The 22,638-nt window shown below is 40.7% G+C and overlaps 2 protein-coding genes across 5 annotated transcripts in view; one reads left to right on the forward strand and one right to left on the reverse strand.

The window, feature by feature from the left end:
* srgap1a (SLIT-ROBO Rho GTPase activating protein 1a) overlaps window positions 1-17,377 on the forward strand; it is a 71,353-nt gene extending 53,976 nt beyond the window's left edge. For 2 of the 3 annotated variants that reach the window (XM_086027994.1, XM_086027995.1), the window contains exons 18-22: window positions 1,779-1,858; window positions 8,223-8,403; window positions 11,021-11,158; window positions 13,578-13,971; window positions 15,500-17,377. In XM_086027994.1, coding sequence (XP_085884120.1) covers window positions 1,779-1,858; window positions 8,223-8,403; window positions 11,021-11,158; window positions 13,578-13,971; window positions 15,500-15,907 — 1,201 coding nt within the window. In that variant the 3' untranslated portion in view covers window positions 15,908-17,377. Of the gene's footprint in view, window positions 1-1,778; window positions 1,859-8,222; window positions 8,404-11,020; window positions 11,159-13,577; window positions 14,048-15,499 lie in introns of all 3 variants that reach the window. The other variant, XM_086027996.1, reaches the window with a different exon arrangement.
* A 190-nt stretch (window positions 17,378-17,567) lies between these two features.
* Window positions 17,568-22,500, reverse strand: cfap263 (cilia and flagella associated protein 263). Of its 2 annotated transcripts, none has more exons than XM_086027998.1 (9): window positions 22,353-22,500; window positions 21,821-21,947; window positions 21,397-21,558; window positions 21,181-21,321; window positions 20,499-20,609; window positions 19,816-19,908; window positions 19,613-19,720; window positions 18,477-18,632; window positions 17,568-18,398 (listed from the first exon to the last, which is right to left on the reverse strand). In XM_086027998.1, the coding sequence occupies exons 1-9, from the start codon at window positions 22,409-22,411 to the stop codon at window positions 18,267-18,269; spliced, it is 1,089 nt and encodes a 362-aa protein (XP_085884124.1). In that variant the 5' UTR covers window positions 22,412-22,500; the 3' UTR covers window positions 17,568-18,266. The 2 variants fall into 2 exon arrangements, with proteins under 2 accessions (XP_085884124.1, XP_085884123.1); XM_086027997.1 differs by having other exon boundaries at window positions 20,499-20,612.
* Window positions 22,501-22,638: the final 138 nt, after the last annotated feature.

The following is a 22,638-nucleotide window of genomic DNA, read 5'->3' on the forward strand; positions in this document are numbered from 1 at the left end:
AACCCTTTCCGGGTGAAAATGGTAGTAGCTTGAAACAATCACCGTTGTACTAAATGACAGAGATCATCTGTGATTAGGTGAAGCGAATTCATATATTTGAAGAGCATTCTATATAAACAAACAAAAATAAGACTCACTCAGCCAAGAGTCTTTCTTTTTTCACCCTCTATTTTTCCTTTTCTTTGGTTGAGTCACCACAAGCTGGCACGGTTTTATCCCTGGCTCGAGCTAATCACCCATCTCAGCATGACCACACATGAATCCCTTGGGAGATTTGCACTCTTGGCTGCTTCCCTTCTTGTAAAATAAGAGGTGGTTGGTGACACGTTGGTTACTAGGGCTGCACGATGTTGGAAAAAAATGACACTGCAATTTTTGGGGGGTTTGCGATATATATTGCGATGTTGAAAATAGAATTTTCACGAGATGACGAATAGATTTGTTTGGGAATAATGTGGTTAACTCACCATGATATCATTGTATTCATATAATATCGTTTCATCCAGGCTAAGGGGGTTCATCTGTGAATGATTGCTGTATATAAAAGGGATAACAGCGGTCATGTCTCTGTAACATAATAGAATATTTAACAATGTATTTCACACATCAATGTAAACAGCAGCAAAATATTAAACATATTTTAAACAAAAAAATAAAAAGAGCAGGTGCACTAGACCCTGGAGTCATTTAAAAAAATAGAAGAAAATTAAAAACCTCTAAAGCAGCAGCAGAGTTATAAACACCTTTAAACTAAACTATAAAATATAAAAAAATTCAAAAGCAGGTGTACTAGCGCCTGAGTTGTTTACAAAAATATAACATTAAGATAAAAAAAAACCTTTGTGAAACTGCAGCAAAGTTGTAAAAAAATTAGAACCAAAATATTAAAACTTACAATAAAAAGCAATACAACAACAAATACAAAAAAAACAACAATAACTAAAACAGTCTGCAAAACATTGCATTGGTAATTTGTCGGTGCTGTTTGGACTTATTATAATAAGGAGTTATGCTGGCGAAGGTGTCTGTAATTGTTTTTCAAGTAGATGAAGATTCACCTCGAGTCCCACTTCTTAGTTTGAACTGCTCATACCGGGCGGGGCATGTGACGGCGATTGCAGCAACAACGGCGAGGCACTATTGGCAAAGGATGTTTTGTTGTTCTGAATCTTCCTTTTTATAGCCAAATACTTTCATATTTTGGATGTTGACTTTCTTTTGGGGACTAAATCCACTTCTGCCGCTGTCGTCCCCTCGCCTGTTTTTCAAAGCAGACAGCAGAGTGAAGGGGGAGGGGCCGGTGACTGATTGGCAGGAAGGAGGGGGTGAGCGAGACAGGCTGTGTAAGAGCACGGAGTAGCTTGCTGCTTTTTGAAGCAAAACAAAAGTTTGCGTGTTCTAAGAAAAAAAAAAAGTTAAAACATCGCACGTCCTACGATGTAACTATCGCGTATGCGCACATCGCAATCGCGATGTTCAAAAGACACATCATGCAGGCCTACATGTTACTTGGGAAGATATGGTTAGTGGGGTACTACTCTGTTCTCTGTTCTACAGAGATGTGTTCAGCTCTCCCATGATGTCAGAGGGAGACCATTTGGGAAAAGGAGGCCAAACTAAAGATGGAGGAATTAATCCACATAGAATACCTACAGTATAATAACCACTGTTTTCACTTCATGAGTACAAGCCTTCTTTCTTTCCAGCTGTCCAAAGAATCAATAGACTCCTTTGTATGATAAATACATGACTGCCCGTTTGTCTGTGGTCCCCCACAGTGAGAGCCCCTACAGTGAGCATGGAGTACTGGAGGAGGTTGACAATGAAGGAGGCACAGAAACACACACCAGTGAGGATGGTGAGTCAAGATGTACACTGTATAATAGATGTTGCATTTAACATTGCAGTACTAATCTTTATTTTTTTTTTTCATACCCATTCCATGAAGCACAACACCATATTCATACTGTAACTTTCATGTCAAAATCCACTGTTTTGTCACACATGCTTTTCCTCAGTGGTTTTGTGAGGGTTAAACCCAGCTCACTGCAGCTAATCCCGCCTTTCAGCCTGTTAATTGCAGTAACCTTGAAGGGCCGGCGGTACTGGTCTTAAAAGGATGGACGCCTATTAGTATTCTAATGTTTCAGCTTTTTCCTAGAGGCCGCCTCAACATCCCTTTTAGTTTCCATTTTGGTCAACACCAACTTAGCCCCTTCACACACAAACTATTTCATGTTTTGAAATGTAACTTTTTTAATGTATCATAATTTGTAAGAGTGAACATAAAACGTGTGTCAGGAGTGTCATTTTTTATTAGCATTTCATTTTCAGTTTATTCTTCTTTTAACCAGTGTCATGCATCCAAGAGAAACATTAAGGACTAAGCAACTAATAACTTGGAATTTTTTCACACCTATTTTGATACTGTCAAGTTGAGTGAGGTTCAAATTAAAATGTGAGAGTATTAGTTAAGGCGCGAAGACCAGATTTTGCTGATGTCATTCAGGAAAAAGTAGAGAAAATTTTAATAAAATACGTTGAAAAGTGATATACTGTATGTTCATGCGACAACTAGCTAATATGTGGCTGGACAGAGACTTCCCTAACGCTTCTTTTGCATGTTTTCTTTCATCATTCTTGATTAGTCAGCAGTATTTGAATTAAGTGTGGGGCGTCTCCCACGTGGGCCGCACCAGGGAAAGGCCCACGCCAGTTTAAGAAAAATAAAAAATTAGGATCAAGAAAATCAGTTCATTGAGCACCGATATTAAAAGACTGGATACACTGTTTCCCTGACTATTTCTCAAATAACATACAAGAGTTTTTTCCAACTGTTGCTAAAAATATATATTTTAGTCACAGAGGACCCCAGCTATTTGCGGGGGAATTGGGCCAGGCCCCCTTGCAAATAATTAACCCCCTTTCAACTGCATTGGGGGTATTTTTTTTTTTTTTTAATCGAACCCCAGAAATTCTTGAATAAGCGGTGACACCTATACAACCGATAAGCATTTTCAATTTTAATAAAAAGGGTGGGGGGTTGCCTCCCTGCAAAATGTAAAAAATTATAAATAAATATTGAAAAACAAGTATTGACAAAACAAATGCAAATTCGGTATGTGAAGCCGTGGGTGCTGAGCCGTTAGTATGCGAGGGTTCACTGTATATTAGGGTTACCCTTAAATGTTAAAAGTAGTTCACGATACAAAGTGTTTTTAAACCCCAGGGTCCAAATAAAACAGACTGTATAGGGCTTGCATTTGAACTACCTGCATGGTTTCCTACCATTACAACAGTTTTTTAATTCCCTCTAATTCTAAATTGTCTTTCACTAGATGAAGGTGGTTGTCATGGTAATTGCCAGAATTTGTATTGGAGAATTCCCACAAATGCGCAATGGTACACAAATGTCAGCCATGGACTTTTTAATTAAGGGTGTGTAATGAATAGCTGCTCTCGAGAAACATTCTCTCTGGCTGGATATCCCACTTAGAGTCTGTAGTCATGTTTCTGTAATTATGTAGTGTGGAAATCTGTGTGATATCATACAATTGTATTTTTTTTTTAAATGCATCGAGCTACCATTCAGATCATTCTGAGGAACAGGAGACGATTGGAATAGTATTCTCTAGTCATTTTGTGTATAGTAGCTGTCTTGGAATCTCCTCTAAGTATCACTCTGTCCTGCCGGAGTGTGTTGGAGCTCATTAACTAAAATAAATGATCTGGACGTGCTGGAGTCACACTGGACCAGTCATACTAGAAGTTATGTAATAGGATTCTAACCTTTTATCATGTCTTATTGCAATGAAATGGAGAGAAGGATCATCAACCATGATGAACATGGGGCTCAGTGACTTACATGCAGTGGCATTATTTGTGTTACATCTTCGACACCATCGATACATTGATGCTGGTGATTTTCCCACAAGGTCAAAGTTGAACAAAGTGGCACATTGATTATATATCACGTTGTAGGAGAACACCATGTCGTCCTCGTTGTCAGATGTACCCACAGGCACATGTTTTATTGGATTGGACATGTTGAAGGGCAATATTCTACTTTACAGTGAGGCATAACAAGTCTAGACTTTTAGCAGTTCTTCAACAGACAGGGCGTTCACAGTGTGCAGTGTTCAATTTTAGTGCTCCTACCTCACACTGCAAAAACTTGGTTCACAAGGTCTTAATACTCAAGTCGAATTTTTTGAAAAAAAAATCAGTTTTTTGGTGTGTGTAAGCGTTTATATTACATTATAAATGCGACCCCGGTCTGTCTGCTGTGTGAGCATATGCTAAGTAACTAAGTGACCCGCATGCGCCGAAGAAGAGGCGACGTCACTCACGACGTAGTGTTTACGGAATTAACTGTGGTCCACCATGTCGGGGCATTTCTACAGTGGAGCGATTCGGTAGGAGGTAGAAATACAGAATTTGGGGGAAATGATGAGGCGAGGCTTTTCAATCTCATTTCATGATGACGTCACTAAAGATGACATCACGAATATCTTCATAAGAATATCAGATACAGGTCGCATATGGGCAAAAAAATCTGAGTCGAATCTGAGTCGCATGTGAACCTAGCCTGGGTCTAACCCAGTTTAAATATCTCAAATCAAAGCAAAATTTACATGTTCGTTGTATGCCAGGATAATTCTTCTCACCATGCAGTTTATCTGTGAGAAATATGACTTGCTTACTAACCTGTTGAGATTTCACTTTTGGTTATGAGTAAGTTTAGCATAAAACATTAAACAAGGCTAGTTATTTTTACTTAAAAAATCTTGCCAAGTCAAATTTTCCTGTTCTGTTGGCAGGTAATTTTTCTAAATTAAGTAATGCATTTCCTAACTTTTATTTGTTCTTTTTTAATCCCATGTTTTTACTGTAGATGGGTACCAGTTATGGCAAAGAAGAAAAGGGTGATGATAGTCACAGAACTGGAAATAGTACTTTGTGAGACTTAAAAAAGCATCTGGCTGCTCAATCCATATGAGCAATATCATTACTGTAATCATATGATAATAATATCCTTACATACACAAATTACATTTACTAAGCGTTTATGACTGACTTTTTGTTTTCAGTTTCACTATCACATAGTTGTGCTTTTTTTTATGTTTTATTTGGTTTTCATTTGTTTACGTCTCTCCATGCAAGTATGTTAGGAATATTAAAATTGTGATAAATCATTTGTGGAATTGAGCCTGTAGAGGCACAGCTCTTGCCTGGAACAAATTACAGTAGTTCTCTTTGCGTTATTTGTTTTGAGGAAAAATATGTTTTATGTTTGTCTTTTGAGTTTTCACTTTAACTGAATCTCAAAAAGTGAAAGACATGTACAGTAGTGAGCAGCAGACGGAGGAAAAATCCCATGTGCCGATGAGGGTCAGCTTTATTAACAGCATGTCCGCTGCAGCTAAGCCCAATTAATTCAGACAGTAAATTCCTGCTTGTCACAATTCATTGAAGTTACGTCACATCTATTGCGTCTTTATCGGCAACTCATTGAGGCAAGCTACTAAAAGGCTCGAGTGGGTTTGCAATAAACAATCAATGAGATTGAAAAGGACACATTGAGAAATGAAGTAACCTCCACTCTGCACAGAAAATCACTCCCATGCTCACTGTAAAACATCCAAAAGTTATTTTTCTCCTAGCAGTTTATATAGAGGATGTGTGTTTTGGTAAGGCTGCATCTGTCCAGGGACCACACGTCTGACTTGAAGTGAGTGGGAGGAGGGCAGGGAGGAACAAAGATTCTATTTTTAGACCGTGTTGCTGTAGTGCACACTGGCTTGGAGACTTCGACACGAACCGACATTTAATGACAGAGACTTTCAGGACCACCAGCCGTACTTGTGCGCAAGTGACAAACTCAGAATCTGTAGTGTTCTGTTCACTTTGTGTATATGGTGCCTAGGTGCAATTGTGTGTATGTGGCACTGGTTATCAGTTTTAAGCAAAGCAGAAGCAAACAAAACATATTTGATTCTAGAAAGTGATTTGAAAAAAACAGTACCAATATGTTCACTTACATCTTTATTTATTTTTGTTTAAAATTGATCAAATCAATCGAATTGATCATCTACATTCTTTAATCCAATATACGGTATGTAATACTGAAATATTGAATGAGTATATGTCAGGTTTCTAGAGAGAGAGAGGTGGGAATTATGTGGGAATTTTGACATTCAGTCGTTAAAATTCAGACTTTCTCTTTGAAAAGAGGATAACTAATGTGTTTTCCCCTTAAATTTGCTTGGCTCATATGAAGCTTTTGATGACATGCAGACATTTGTCTTTAAGACATATGATATATTTTTTTCTTCACCAAAAGAAAAAAAAAACGTATTGTATATAGTATACAGTACCTATACTATACTTTTTAATCATTTATTTCCCTTTATAGAGCACGGAAGCATACGGTATTTCAGGACTGACATCCATTTCACAATTTCAAACATTCCCAGATGTGTCTGTAATGTCCATCCATTCATTTTCAAAACCGCCTATCCTCACTAGTGCTTTTGTCAAAATACCTCAAGGATCAAGAATCATGACACCATTGACCGCATTTACATCCAGTCAATATTCGGATTAAGGTCAAAAGTCCGAGATCTCAGTCATTCAGAATAACCCGTCTGCATGGCTTGAGCGGATAGATTCACTCACTTCACACATTTAAATAACCTGATTGAAACGGCGTAGCACGGACGGCATGTCACAATTTACGTCAACTCCACTTGTTACTTGCTCCCATCAGTAAAACACAGTATATTCATGTCACTCGCCGCACGAATGAAGCAGACGGTTTCCTCCTCGCTTTAAAAGTGCGGTGTGTTACTTACTCTAGCTTTCGCCATTTTATCACTAAACGTGTAATTCTGGTGGGTTGCGCGCCAAACAGTCACATACAAACACTTCCTGTACTACAAAGACCAAGATTCCTCGCGGTTAATTATGCGCAGTGTGCCCTATGCATTCGGAATATTCCGATTGCCGTATACATGCACGCATAATCGGGTTGGTAAGGGAGTAACCCAGGCATGATATTCACAATTTAAAAAACCAGAATAACGCCAATATTTGGACGACAAGAAAAGTACAGGCGAACGTCTGACAAACGTATAACGACAGTTTGGCAAACATTTGCGACCTTGAACGAACCCTGATGTGAATGTGCATTTTTCTACCTGCCATCATTCTGAAATGTTCACCCCTAAGTGGAATATGGACTTTGTAGTTGGGGAGGGGGCCCTATATTTGATGGTTAACCCCGGGGCCTATGAGTAGGTAAAGGCGGCCCTGCTTACTGGGGTCGCAGGCATGCTGGAGCCTATCACAGCTGTCTTTGGGCGGTAGGCGGGGTGCACTCTGAACTGGTCGCCAGCCAATCGCAGGGCACATGTAGACGAACAACCATTCACACTCACCTATCACCCCTATGGACAATTAGGAGTGTTCAGTTAACCGACCATGCATGTTTTTGGAATGTGGGAGGAAACCAGAGTACCCGGAGAAAACCCACACAGGCACAAGGAGAACATGCAAAATACACACAGGAAGACCGGACTCTGGATTTGAACCACGACATCTGCACTGTGAGGCCGATGTGTTAAACAGTCATCCATTTTGCCGTGTACGAGAATAACAATGAAGAAAAAAGGGAGAAACCTCGCAGCGTTCGCTACTCAGGCCCTAAAAAGTCTTCTGGAGTTCACTTTTTGAGTTTCCAAGCATTTCAGTGCATTAAAGCAGAAGAGCACAGTCATTAAAATGAATTATCTGAGGTGCACTAAACTACCTCAGAAATTTATTGCCCATGTTTATTTCCCCTGTCAGTGATCCAGAGGTCCACCTGTACAGTTATCAGCTCAATCTAATCATCCACATACTTACTGACTTCCCCCTGAGTAATTTAGATCTCTTCTCACCATCTTCTATAAATTCAGTGTGTTAGTTCCTCAGGCCCTGTGCTGTGTTGTCGAGCTAAAATAACCAACTGGCTCACACGGTCACACTAACTGCACGTGCGCCAGCTGCCACACTGTCCATGTGTACAAACATCTGCATCAGAGACGCCTTTTTAACAGCATTCCTAATATGAGATTTAATATGGAGGTTTTTTTTTTTGTTTGTTTGGGTTTTTTTGCACGTTAAACATTTGTTACACTTGGCTTACTGTACCTGACATGTCTAATCCTCTCTGTTGACAGAGGGTGAGCCTATTGAAGCCATTGCCAAGTTTGATTACGTCGGGCGCTCTTCCAGAGAGTTGTCCTTCAAGAAGGGTGCCTCACTGCTGCTCTACCAGCGGGCGTCAGAAGACTGGTGGGAGGGGCGGCACAACGGCATCGACGGCCTGGTGCCACATCAATATATTGTGGTCCAGGACATGTGAGTGAGCTCAAATAAACGGACATGTAAACTATTATTTTGTATTGCAGTGTACATGTATGGGTCATTTTAAACATTATTATTAACCCTGCTTGTTGACTGTGGCATATTAAATATAGTACACTGACCGGTAACAAAGTTATGACCATTTCCACAACATGAAGTACAGACGTTTGCATCCGCCGTAGGCACGTAGTTTAAGTGGAGCATGTCGTATCAATCTATTTATAGCTATGACGGTTGTTTTCATTGGACCAAGTAGTGTACACGTCTCTCGGTCGTGCAATTTTTTTGTACGCGGTTGTTTTTTTTGTAAATCCCTAATCTATGGACTCTCATCGTAACAGAGGTAAACAAATCAAATAAAAATAGCCAAATGCACCCAAGCACCAACAAGTTTAGTTTGCCTAAACTTGAAAACTTTTCAAGCTTATCAAGCAGTTTCAAGCCTTTTTGAAATATATTTATTTAAAATAATGTTGTACAACAGTGAGCATTTTTAGGCAACAAAAAATACAAAACAATCATTTCGCACCTTTTTGGATATATTTAGGCCATGAAAAAAAAGGAATTTGGTTTAACAGACAATCCACTCTAACTGATGAGAACAGAAGACTTACACTTCCAGGTCATAGCTTTCCTCCATTAGTCTGTTAAATAGAGTTTCCACTATACAGTACCTAAAGATGACTAACTTACACTCAGTCCAGTGGAGATTTCTCCTCTAAGGTGAAAAACTCCAGAATGTGATTGTCTTCCCATCAACTAAATAGTAGCTGGAAGCAAGTCTTTTTATTACACTTAAACATGTACTTCGCATAGCATCATCAAGTCCCCTCTTTGTGGACTCAATGCAAAATCTTCATTGACAAATGGATAATCCAACATGTTTCATATTCATCCATCCATCCATTATCTGAACCATAAATAATTTAATGAAATGCAGCAGCCATCAACAAAGTCACAAGGAGCGGTGGGTGGCAGTAGCTTGTTCTGGACCGTACCACTGTAACTGCGGCGTGGTAAATTCAAAATACAATAAAACAACTTAAATGTATTGGGCCAATGTGAAAAGATAGTGGGGCCCCATATTTTGTTCTGTCTGCTCTTTCTGTTTCGTGGAGAATAATGTAAGACATTCAGATTTAAAGGCCAGGACTGTACCAAATGTACAATATCCTGGGGTCAGGTAGGACTTGCATACTGTAAAGGTAAATGATATCATTATACTGTATAAGATACCAATCATTCTGATACAGTGAAGTTGAACATTGCACCTTATTAACATGCTTCTGACTGTGCTAAAACACAGCATAATTGTAAAGCTGTTGTAAAGGCAGGACTTTCAATACAGCTCTTGTATTAGTAATGTGATACTCCCCATTCTTGGAGTCTCAAACCAGCCTCTCTGTCTCTCACTCTGTGCCCTAACAAAGCATACCCTCTGCCCTGGTGACTGCTGGTTCCTAATGAATTGATTACGGCCAATGTCTTTTTTAGGATATAACATATTCATTCCAAATCCTTAATAGCTGGCCCACAAAATTCGTCCTTTGCTCCCGTCCAGCCACGGGGCTTCTATCCATATATCACCCGAAGGGGCACTGCTGATGTCTTCTTGCTTAATGAAAGAGCAAGAGGATTTACTGCTGGTTGTCCCGGGATGCGTCACATCCTGTTTTAGTCTAAAACTGGCTCGGGCTGAGGAGTGCAAGTGCAGACCCGGTTGTGGTCTTTCCATTAGAGATAGACCGATACGTTTTTTTTCAGGACCGATAACGATTATTAGTACTCAAGGAGGCCAATCACCGATTTTTGGAGCCAATGTTTATTTTCAGTAAAAGGGAAAATATTGGCATCAAAATCTAAAAAAAAAACAAAAACAAAAACAACCTCTTAACTTTGTTGAAACGTCTTGAAGCATATGTTGAATGTTTTTTCAGATTTGCATATTGTTGATTTTTTTAAATTCTGATTATTATACATTTTTGACAAGATTTGTATTATTATTATAATAATATACATCTTTTTTTTTCTTTTTCTTTTTTATAAAATGCTAACAAAAATTTCAGGGAGCACTCATGTCTTAAAAAGTTAAATGAAAACTGAAACTATAGCTCCATATAGTTTTCGATAAATGAAGTCCTCCAAAATTTCGAAATGACAGAATGTCAATTTTCACATACTTTTGTTTTGATTTCAACGCAGTTTTAAATTGATTTATTATCGGCCATCCGATTTTTAAAAAAAGGCCAATGACTATATTTGTCAAAACGCAGAATATCCACGATAATCGGCCTGGCCAATAATCAATCTGTCCCTACTTTCCATGTCCCATAAAGGAGCCCGTAATAAAACATAACATGCATTGCCGAGACCACTTCATGCCAGGTTAAGTCCTCCAATGCTTCTGCTCTCAGGGTGTGCGGAGAAATCCCCCAGCTGTACTCTAGAAACATTGTTTTCTGAAACCCATTCAACTGGCTTGTGTGAGGATGTATGCAGCGTGTTATCAGATGTACCAAAAGGCACTTGTGACTTGTGAATATCAGCTTTTGAGAGGCCAAAACACAAGCTGACTATTCTGTTTCTCGGTGTTGCTGTGTCTCTGTCCTAGAGATGACAACTTCTCGGACACACTGAGCCAGAAGGCTGACAGCGAGGCCAGCAGTGGCCATGCTGGGGAGGATAAATGCTCAGGAAAAGACATCAGTTCACCCACTGACACCAGGATCTCAGAGGCTTTCATCACCAGGTTGGTATATGAATATGTGCCAGGAATACTAAACAAGACAAATACTGTCAAGAAAAATAGTCAAAGTAGGGGTGGGACTTTAATGTGTGAATTAGAATTACATTAATGAATGAAAAAAATGACCGCATGTTAACCATAGTTTGTGTTTCACACAATGCGGAACCTTTGTCAGTGCACCCATTGCCAGTACACCCATTACACGGACGGTCAGAGCTCGGTTCGGCTGCCAAAACAGAGAAATCGACCGTGTTGCTATGACTGATAGCAGCCAAGTTGCTTTACATAAAAAGAAAACAAAACTACCTGATGAAAGCCTTGTGAAATGCTTCGTTTTGTGGAAATTGTGAAAAAAGGTGTTTGCGCCCTACCAAAGCAATTCAACCGTTCATAGAGATGAAGAATAGGTTGATACCACTTGCCTCTTTGAGCTGCATGCGTGATCCTCAGTAGGGGAAAAGAGTCTGCACATTTCAGGCGCGGACGTCACGAAAACCAAAATAATAAGGATGCCTGCACGTTGTGCGGATTACTCTTGCACACAACGGCATACAGTCACGAGGTAACAGTGAATAATCTCTCATAGGTACCATTTTTTTTTCAAATGTTCTGTAATAATAGCCCATGCTGTAACTTTAGCAAAAAATTCAACTTGGTAGGGCCCGTTGTCACCATTCTCAGCCGCTCCTCTCAAAAATGGCATAAGACCGGTCACGTTGAACCTTCGCAAATGGTGAGCAATGTTTTTTTCAATCTATTTCTATGATGGCCCCACTAACTGTCTTCACAAGGTCAGTAGCACCGTCTGGGAACTGCTGCCATTAAGTAAACAAAAGAAAGTTGCGCTTGTACATTGTTGGTGAGTTATTCTTTGAAGCATTAATATTAATGATGTGTGTTAAATGCAATGCCTTCTAGGGCCTTTTAGTGAGGTGAGTAAAAAGTCATATCCATAAAATAACTAAAAGTTAGAGTATTATATTATGATTCTAAGTACCGCCTCTAACAGAGCCACCAACCAAAAAGTCTTAATCAGACCCTGCACAACTCTTTTTCTTCCCAACACATCTCGTGTGTCAGAGGGGACAAATCCTGGACTGGTCACGAGTCAGTTGCAGAGCACACGTATAGACAGACAAACATTGACTCTCACCGTGGCACATTTGTCTGAGTGGCAACTGAACAGACGCCGCCTGCACCAAAGTCAGGCAAACAAATTCAATTCAACTGCAAACACTCTTGTCCGTACCCAAAACTTGTGCAGAGTCTGAAATTTGCGGATATTCATTTACATTTCCAGTGATTAATTTGTATAACTTATACTTTGGGTTTATGTAGTGCCGAAACTTGCACAGTAAAATGTGTTGAAAACATTATATTTCCTGCAAGTATTTATCAATAATATGGCGAAAATGGAATGTAAAATATAAAATTCAAGAAAAGTAAAGATCCATTATTTGCTAATGGTGCTCTACTCAGCTGATTGCACTGTGACAGACAAAGCAAGTGATTTTGTCAGCATGTGTTGGCCACGTGTGTATATGTTGTCTCTGCTGCTCTTCTACTTCCTCATTGCCGCATTTAGTGACCTTGAAACGTGTCACTGACTCTTTCTCTCCCTCTCTCTCTCTCTCTGCCCCCACCCTCTCTGTCTGACACACACACACACACACACACCTTTGTACTTGCACAGAGAGACACGACCACCTGCGCTTTTGTAAAAATGCACAGCCGCACTGCCTCCACTTTACATTTGTCGATGATTCCTCTCAGAAATAGAGTATTTACACCAGTACAGGTGTGTGTGTCTGTGTGTGACATATTATCCTTAATTCCCACTCCTCTTCCTCACAACAGCAACTGTGATTATCTCCTAGGTGATCTTCACCAACTGGTTGTTCACCTTGCTTAGTCACTGCTCCGCATATCATCACGGTTATTTTTTGAGGTTATGTAATTTTCATAGACACACTCACCTCCTATCTCTGTCTAGTAAAAGCATTTGCTGTATCATTTTTTCCCCCAACCAACATAACATTGGGCATGAGTACTTACTCATATGAGTACCACAGGGTTGTGGGCAGCACTCAAATATTTAACTTTTCATGCACGAAACATGGAGTCAGATAATTCACATTAGTAGTCATAGTGAATATCGCCCCAATTGGTGATGTGGCGACATCATTGAGACAACAGTTTAGTGGCAATTCCTCTCAATTTAGATGGCTTGTTTTGTTTTTGATTTTTATACACATGCAGACTACGCCGCCCGCAGGCTATTATGAGTTACTGCAATTGTTTCATTTTCCAGCGCCAATATTCCACAGGTCGATCTGTTTGTTCACACCAAAACAGTGGGAGGGTTGTAATTCCCTGCCTCACAATTCTAAGATTCTGGGTTTCCTTTTCATTTCCATCCCAGCAGGCACAGAAAACGATCGGACCCACCGTCCCGCCGCCCCCCTGCCCGCCCCAGCGATGTCCACTGCATGGTGCACCCCTCCCAGCAGGGCCATCCCGCACACGGAGGCACCCCCGAGATGGGCTCCCCGGTCCTGGGCCACTTCAGCCCGCGCGACATGCTTCGGAGCCGTAACCATTTGCCCGCGGACAGCCCAGAGCGCCGGCGCCGCACCGGCCACGGCAGCCTGACCAACATCAGTCGGCACGAGTCCCTGAAGAAGATGGAAAGCCCGCCCATCCGTCGCTCCACCTCGTCGGGCCAGTACACAGGCTTTAGTGAGGCCCACCACCACCACCACCATCACCACCACCACCACGGCGGCAAGCCCCTGGACCCGGAGACCATCGCACAGGTCAGCGCGGGAAGAGCGGCGAGCCGACCGCAGCTCCCTGCACCGTCAAAGCCCTGCCCCGCCCTGTAAAAACCTAGTCAGTCCCTGTCTTCTGCTACTGTGTCTGTGTGCTAACTACACGCAAGAGACCAGCTTGACAGGCAGCGCAACACTACAATGGATGCACTAGTCCACATAACATCCTTTTATAAGGCTTTTCAGAAGACGTTTGCATCTCTGGGAGATATCAGGTCAAGCACGGGGATTTCATTTATTTGAAATCCTAAATGCAGTATCACGTCATGCACATCAGAAATGTTGCACGCATGCAGTGACGACAACTATAGGATCCAGTACGTCAACATTAGTGTGTGACGTTCCTCTATGTGCGATGTCTCCCCGTGTCTGCGTGGGTTTTATCAGCATACTTCCTCCCACATTCCAAAAGCATGCACGTTTGGTTAGCCGAAGACTCTAAATTGTCATCATTTATTGAAAATTATTTCGCAGAGCCCCGATTTTCGGCTTTAGGACCACAGTGATATAGAACACACTGCGTTGGGCCATTTTTTGCCCTTGCGTTTCGTGTCACTTCCTTGGTCGGGACCCCCTGTGGTTGAATACTGAAAGAGGCTCAGTTTGTGAACTTGTCCTTGGCAGCGCATGTTCCCACCGCCATATCTTATCTTCGCTACATACTTTGCATGACCAACTCTTGTTGTTGAAGGATGGTAATGCCAAGGCTTTTTTTTTTTTTTGTAATTTGCAACACCTGCTGGTTGTTGCTTTCTACATCCTCTCATGTTTTCTGTTGATGAGAGTATATTCGCTTGCGTAGCGAACATAAGTTATCCCGCCCCAATACGGTGCTCTCAATGTATGTCACAATACATTTTGAAAAGTAGCGAGCAAGACTTTCACTATACAAGTGATATATCCCATGATGCAGTGTGCTGATAGGGAAATGAGTTGTCGCGCGAAAACACCAGTAATTGTAAGTATTTTGGTCAGCAGCGCAGCACAACACAGATTTTGTAAAATACACTCGCCTTCAAACAAGATAAAGGTATTATAGTTATAGTAGTTCGGTATTTATTATGCAAATACCATATGACGCAGATCCAGTATGTCTTAATTCCAGAGTAGTCATTTGCTGATGAACTACAGAATACAGTCCACTATATGCTGTACAAATGACAATCCTTATGCTGTATAGTGATTAGGTAGTCGGGAATTAGATTTTCTATTTTCATTCTACATTAAGTCACTTTTATGTTTATTGGTCAAGCTCCAACACTTTTTTTAATGATGAATGGAGGAAACAAATGAAAGGAAACATTTGAAGAGACTTACCATTGTACTGAGTTGTGTGCAAATATTTGGCCACTTCAAACAACACCTCAGAGTTGCATTATTCTGCTACATTTTCAATGACTGATTCTGATGAGGACGCCACAGCGACTCCAGAGCGATGTCAACATAAGTCCTTCAAACTTTCCTCAGCCTCCTTTCCTGCCTCCCTCATAGACCTTCTGTTTGTCTCCCGCAGGACATCGAAGAAACCATGAACACTGCTCTAAATGAGCTGCGGGAATTGGAGCGCCAGAGCTCGGCCAAGCATGCCCCCGACGTGGTGCTGGACACCCTGGAGCAGAGGCAAGCCTTGGGCGGGGGCGGGGGTCCCACGCCGGCCAGCTCCAGCGAGTCCCTAGGCCCCCCCATCCATGGCGTCATGCTGAGGTCCACCGCCAACACGGAGCCGCCGTTCCGCCGCAGCGCCAGCTCAACCAGCGATAGCATGAGCACCTTCAAACCCACCGTGGCGCCCCGCATGGGCGTGCAGCTCAAGCCGCCCGCTTTGAGACCCAAACCGATGGTCCTTCCCAAGTCCGGTCAGGTATCACAGCCTCCTGCGACATTGCCCCAGGATCCTCTGGACAAATCCTGCACCATGTAACGTTTGGGATGCAAAAGAACCAGCAACTAACACAACAGATACTGTAGGTTGCCCACCACAGCTCTGTAGAGCATAGAATATAGTCATAGTCCTGAAGTTTGAAAAATAGAGTTGTATTTCAAAGTCTTGGCAGTGTGTTAAGAATGAACTTGAACAACAAATCACAAAAGCTTCCCTTAGTGCTGCATAAAGTATGCACTAGTTAGGTTAGAGTTTGTAACGTGGACACACCACGTTGCATGTAATGTTTTTCAATCCGGCTAGAAACCAGGCGACCACAATCTCGATTCTTTTTGCCCAGCTAGCCTAGTTGCCATTACATTACAAAGCTGCTGTGATGAGGATGCTGCTTGACCTGATTGACTTTGTGGTACTCTGTTGAGAATTGAATCAGTGATGTGAAGTGCAACAGATGTCATCTGGTGTGTGGTGCAGTAGCTACATTGCTTTTGGACAATTGGAGAAAACCACTACTTCATGATGAACTGTATCGCAACATGTTATGTTTTGCATAGATGGCTTCGAAAGTAAGCATTACTCACAGAAAGTTGGTGAACAGTTGGACGTGCATTCAAAAGTTTAGAGGCACTCAAATTCAGTTCACCCATAAAGGCTACAGTGGATTTTTGCTCTATCCTGAAATTTCACCCATTAGCCGAACATTGTGTATATGAAATGCAGTACGCACACAACATGCTGTGGAATGTAAAGCTGTAGCTTTAGTTGACATATCCCAAGACAAATTGAAGCATGTACCGCGGTGTATGTGGACCTTCAGAAGGATGTGTACTCTAGTTCCTCTTCATGGACACTTACAGGAGTGCCATGTGAACTGTAAAAAAACAAATCTTGTCAAGATCACACACACTTCCTGTGTGACAGCAAGGGGTGGCGGTCTCACGTGTCAGTGTGTGCGATTGTCCTGTATTTGTGTATTTAAATCTCAGTAGAGATTTTGGGGAATTGTTGAAATGGTAGCCAATAACACTAGAAACAATTCAAGAGTGAATCTGCAGGTTTACACTGAGAGTGGCTTGACAGATATTGTGTGTGTTATATGAATGAAAAGAAAAATAGTTTTACTAACTCATTTTTGTAGTCTTTATTCTTTTGTTTCCCAGTAAACCTGACAGACTAAAGAGCGGACAAAGTAGAGAAAGCAAGCATCCTTGTGGACAATTGTGCTTTCATCATATTGTAATGATGTGTACTTGTAAAAGTGCCTTCAAAGATGTTTTTGGACATTCATTCATGTTTGCTTCAGTCGTCGTGTGCTTTGGGAAGACACATGACTACATGTTATGATAACAATCTCGAGTTAAATGTCAACATTTTCGAATTGAGCAGCTCACCCACTGCACATTGATGTACGTAAATGTAGATAAGGCATGTATGTAACAGTATAACAGAGATGCTTGTGGGCTTATAAACCATGAAGGATCTTTCTAATAAATGAAATAGTTTATCCAGTCTGAGGTTGTTTTTATTGCACCATGACTTGTATGTATGCATGTATGACTTTTTGTTGTTTTATCAATTCAAATCAATTTTACTTCACACTACACAGTATAAAAAGTTGTTTTTAAACGGTATTAATAGGGGGAAAGCGTGGAACATTTGTTACATTATGGTGAATGGATATTGGTACTGTTCCACAGTATGACTTGCTAATATTTTATTGCAATAAATTCCAGTCATTAACATACAAAGAAACAGTGTCTTGCCACGGAAAATAATTCTGGTTGTGAAACCATACAACCAGTCTTTGTATGTAAATTGGACAGACATGCTTTACAGTGTACTGCTGCAATAAAATCTGTGGAATAAATTGAAACATACAGAATAACATCACAAAACCCCGCTATATGTCTTACATTTATTTTTAGTTGGGGGGATTACCATAAGTATGTTCATGGAAATATTCCTCATCGCTCAATAATGTCATTTGATTCCATCATGCCATGATAAAGATGATTTATATATTTTGCAAATGCAATACTGTATTATCTGTACACATGGTATCAATTTATTGCAGGAAGGAATATAGAATAAAATTACATAAAAAGGAACTGGAAATATTTTATGATGGTGAACTTTAAGGTAGGTGACCATAAATTCAATTAATTGTGAGTTAAAACTACTCCATTGGTTTGATTTCATTCAATATTAATGTTATTTTTGTTCAATTTACAAAATCTTTACGTTCTTGTTGACTAGTAAAAAAAAAAAAAAAAAAAAAAGTATATATATATATATATTTCAAATCTATATATATATATTTCAAATATATATATATATATATATATATATATATATATATATATATATATATATTTTTTTTTTTTTTTCAAATCTAAATCTAAGCTTTGCCATGTTGTACTATGTATGGCAGCTTCACTGGATTTGGACATTCCCTGTCAGCAGTTCCAGCATCTGCACTGTTGACAGAGGAACCTCTATGTTGGCTCCAAAATTTAGATTTGATGGTCATCTGGGGAGAGCAAAGGAGATGATAAATTGTAAAACAAAATGACAAAACCTAATTGTGTTGTTCCCGAGAGTGGTTTACCTCAGCAATCCCAACCTTCCTCTGCCAAGTGTGGACGCTCTGTTGCAGCATCTTGTGTTTGTCCTTGACACGCATATACTGGTCGACGTCGGGTGCCTGGTAAGTGGACATCTGGCGGCACAGCTGCTTATTTTGGGCCTCAGCCTTCGAACGCTCCTGCAAGTAGAAATGGAGGGGAGAGGGTAGATAAGGATGAGCCACAATGTAAAAACATTTCACTCTGAGAGTTGTTTTCTTCTCAACAGCAATCCAGTATAAAATTCACCCACAAAATGGCTTACAAAAAAAAGTGAAAACATTTCATTTTGCATGCCAGGCCAGTATCTAATAAGAGTTTAACTAAATTTAATTCTGTACTCACAGCACAAAGGAAGGTCCAATGTTTGTGCTCAAGAAGCCTCACGTCTTATCTGTGAACTTGAAAAAGTATTTGCTCTGTCCTGATTTCTGATTCATTTGCATATTTACTACAGTTAAATGTTTCAGACCAATTTTAATATTCAGGTTATTGTCCTGCTGCGTAACCTAAAAGCATTTGAGCTCAAACTGTTCCATTAATCATAGTAAATCACCCAGGTCCTGAAAAAGCCAAGCAGCCCCAGATCGTTACACTTTCTGTTGACATGCCATGCTTGACTCATGGCATGATGTTCTTTTTATCAAATGTTGTTTTTTTTCCCCCAGAATAAACGGGTTGTACTCCTTCTGCAGTTCGTTGGATGTCATTCTGGGTTCTTTGTGACCTTCTGGCTGAGTTATCATTGAACTCTTGGAGTAATTTTGGTTGGTCCACCACTGCGTGTAAGATCCAAAACAGTTCCCAGTTTTTGTCATTTGCGGATAATGGCTTTGTCTGTGGCTCTCTGGAGTCCCAAAGTGTTGGGAAGTGCTTTGTAGCCAGAGTGGACAGAATTTAAATCAATCTGTTTCTCGTTCGTTCTTGACTTTCTTTTGATTGTGGCAATATTTGTGTCTTTGTGAGATCCTTTAGGCTGATTCGCTTTGTCTGACAGGTTTCCTGATTCAACAAATCTGCCAGTAATCAGGCATGGTGGCTGTATTTAGAGAAATTGAACCCGACTTTCCACAAGCTTTGGTTTAACAGGGTTAATGCTGAGAAGACTGTGTTGTCCAACCTCCTCAGCACGTAACATGTCCTCCTCTATTTTCTCCAGCATCTCCTTCCTTTTAGTGATATCGCTGTTCAGCTGTGCAGACTCTTGCATCACATGCTGAAGCTTCTCCTGTACATGAGAACACACACAACCCCACATTTAGCAAACAGCAGTTGAAAAATGTGATGTAAACTAACTTAACCTGACATAAACATGTAATCTACCTTGTGGGAGTTCAGGGAACACTGTGCTTGTAAATGTTTGACTTGGAGTTCTTCAAGGTCAATTGTCGGCTCGCTGTTTTCTAAGTAAATGTCCTGCATATAAAAGACAATTGAAGAATATAGTGAAGTTTGAGGTGAAACGGCAGGCCCCAATTTCCCGCTGAGGGAGTAAATTTGTGAACAAGTTGAAATAAGAGCATTCTGTTCAGTGTAATGTACATACTTTTTGTCATTTTTGTTTGGTGTTGTGCAGTCAGATTTGTTTGGATTGAATAAACGTTTGGGAAACACTGGACTAGTTCACCATCAGAATAGCCTTTTTGTCATTGCACTACTACAAGGCGCAACAAAATTTCCCACATAGCAAAGACATTTGGCCCAGATTTGCCATGAAGCTGGCACAGGTGGCATTCAGTCGGCTCTGGCATATGGCATTTGAACCGAACATGGCCCAGGACTGGCAAAGGAGGCACTGTCTTGACTCTGTTAAGCAAGGGCCAGTTGTTGACTGAAGTATCTGGCACAGAAATCAATTTAGAAATCTGGGCCATATATGTAAAGCCAATCTTCTCCCACCCTTAAATGCAGTTTGACATTTTTTTTTCTACACAGACTAATAAGCTCATGTAAGGGGAGCACAACCCTCATGTCCAAGGGTGTCCCTTGACATTTCCCGTGCTCACCTCGAGTCCTGCTTTTCTCAGCTCTCTTTTCTCCCGCAGCTGCAGCTGAAGCCTCTTCTCCCGTGCCTTCAAGCCTTGGATCTTCAGTTTGAACTTGTCACACTGGGTGCTCTGCTTGATGTCGTCCAGCCCACAAAAGGCAACAGGTGGTTAGTGAGGGGATGAGAGAGGTAAGCTCCCCCTAACTATCACGAGAGTATCAGTCAAAACACTGAGTTAGCTCTGCCATGGAGGTTATGTTTTCATTGCCATTTGATAGTCTGCGAGAATATCGAACAATTACAGTGGATGGGATGGAGGAGAAATTGAACACATAAAAGCTTTGGGCACAATTTCCTGAACATGAACATGCTTCAGCATGCAGGCATATTTTAGGATTGTTTGACGGTGTTCTGAAAGCCTTACATAAACTTCCACCTATAGCAATGAAGCACAATGTTTTATTTGTATAAAAATATAATGAATATACAGTATATTAAATATCATAAAATTCATTTCTACAAATAAAGACTTCTTTATTTAACGCCTTACTTCTAATAAAAACTTTGCACTCTTTGTATTTGTGACCCAATTACCAAGTGCAAACAATTAATTCCTTGCCGATAAATGCCTGTTCATGTGGCTGGTGTTCTCCGCAGTTGAGTAAATAAACGCCCACTTGAAGTAAGGTATAACCGTTTACCTTACTCCTGATGTAGTGGAGCACCTTCTCTGGCTCTTTCATTTCTGACATCTTCTTCATCGGTTTGAGCATTCTGTGTTTAAAGTCATTCCTGTCCTTGCAGATGTCTGCTCGCTGAAGCTCGATTTCTTTGAAGGAGGCCTGAAAGAGAGCCACGGTGGTGAAAATGTAAGTGTTCACCTGACTTTTATGTTTATCTTACTTTCTAATACTAACTTTATAGCTGGCCAGAATTCTGTCAGACCTCTCTTTGTCTTTCTGTTGGTTTCTTATCATCTCTGCTACTTCCCTTTGTGCAATGCCCAGTTTTTGTCCCAAGGTCAGCTGCAGAAGGCCGTTGGGCAAGTTGGCCTCAGATGTCTGCCTCCAACATTGACCCTGACAAGACAGCACATACACACATGAATATGCACAAAATATGCACTAAATGCGCACAAAAAATGTATGAGAGCTGATACAAGAGCTGTATCAAACACGTTACATTTACTTTGATGATGGGCGAGTGCCAATACCACCCGCCCATATTTCAAGGTATGGCGTACTCGCAAAGGCTAACAAAACTAGTCACCAGTACCAACCACTGGCGCCCCCTTGTTGTTCAATGTATACATAGTGTTTGTGTGTACCTGTATATGCTTACCCTGTCCTCCACTTGGCTATCGGCCACCTCCAGACCTGCGGTCTGGGTCAATGGGTCCTGTTGATCCAGCCGAATGATGAAACTTTCAAACAGCTCATTCTCTGCCAAGAGTACTGTGTTGGAACTTCTAGTGGGGATGCGATTCAAGTCAGTGAAAAGCATTCAAAATATTAACTTGACCCTTTGCACAGGTGGCTAAACTAGGCTACAGTACAGATATCAAAACTATACTTATGTACAGTCAATACTTGTACTTCGTTACTTCCAACAACCCGTTTAATTTCAAATCACACCAAATAAGGTAAACAAACTCAATATTATATTTTAAGTGCAAACAATGTCTTCAAGACAGTTTGCTGACAAGAGAACAGTTACAATTTTAGGTGGTTATCATGAAGAGTTCATACGATTCCGACATGGTAGCCGATGTCAGTTAGCATTAGCTTTGTATTGCTAAAGACGGGGCAGGGGGGTGTCCACATTTGACCGTTTCCTAATCTAAAGTAAAGTGATTAAATCGAGTGGTATTTACAGTAGCTGTTGGATACGGGCAGAGGCGCCTTGTCGCTCTTGTGGGCTTTTCTTTTCCATTGGGGCTCGATCTTCCTCAGTTGCTACGGCACAACTTCGGTTTCTATGGCGAGTGTTGCTCAACAGTACAATACAATACAATACAATAAAAAAAACTTTATTTATATAGCACATTTCACAACAGCTACAGCTGTAACAAAGCACTTTACATACAACAACAAAATAGCAATAATATAACAAGTGAAAGCAATAAATGAACACAACATACTATATAAAATAAACACCCA

The sequence above is a fragment of the Filicampus tigris genome, chromosome 4 (assembly GCF_054856515.1).
Source record: "Filicampus tigris isolate MCC_2025a chromosome 4, RoL_Ftig_1.0, whole genome shotgun sequence".
Taxonomy (NCBI): domain Eukaryota; kingdom Metazoa; phylum Chordata; class Actinopteri; order Syngnathiformes; family Syngnathidae; genus Filicampus; species Filicampus tigris.

What these genes read in the sequence shown, in the direction of transcription:
- cfap263 (XM_086027997.1), bottom strand. Translation starts at nt 22,411, where the DNA reads ATGGAAAAGAAAAGCCCACAAGAGCGACAAGGCGCCTCTGCCCGTATC. An exon ending in GCCCGTATCCAACAGCTACT is followed by an intron (nt 21,948 to 22,352) that starts GTAAATACCACT and finishes CATCCCCACTAG; the next exon opens with AAGTTCCAACACAGTACTCT. An exon ending in TCCACTACATCAGGAGTAAG is followed by an intron (nt 20,613 to 21,180) that starts GTAAACGGTTAT and finishes GACGACATCAAG; the next exon opens with CAGAGCACCCAGTGTGACAA.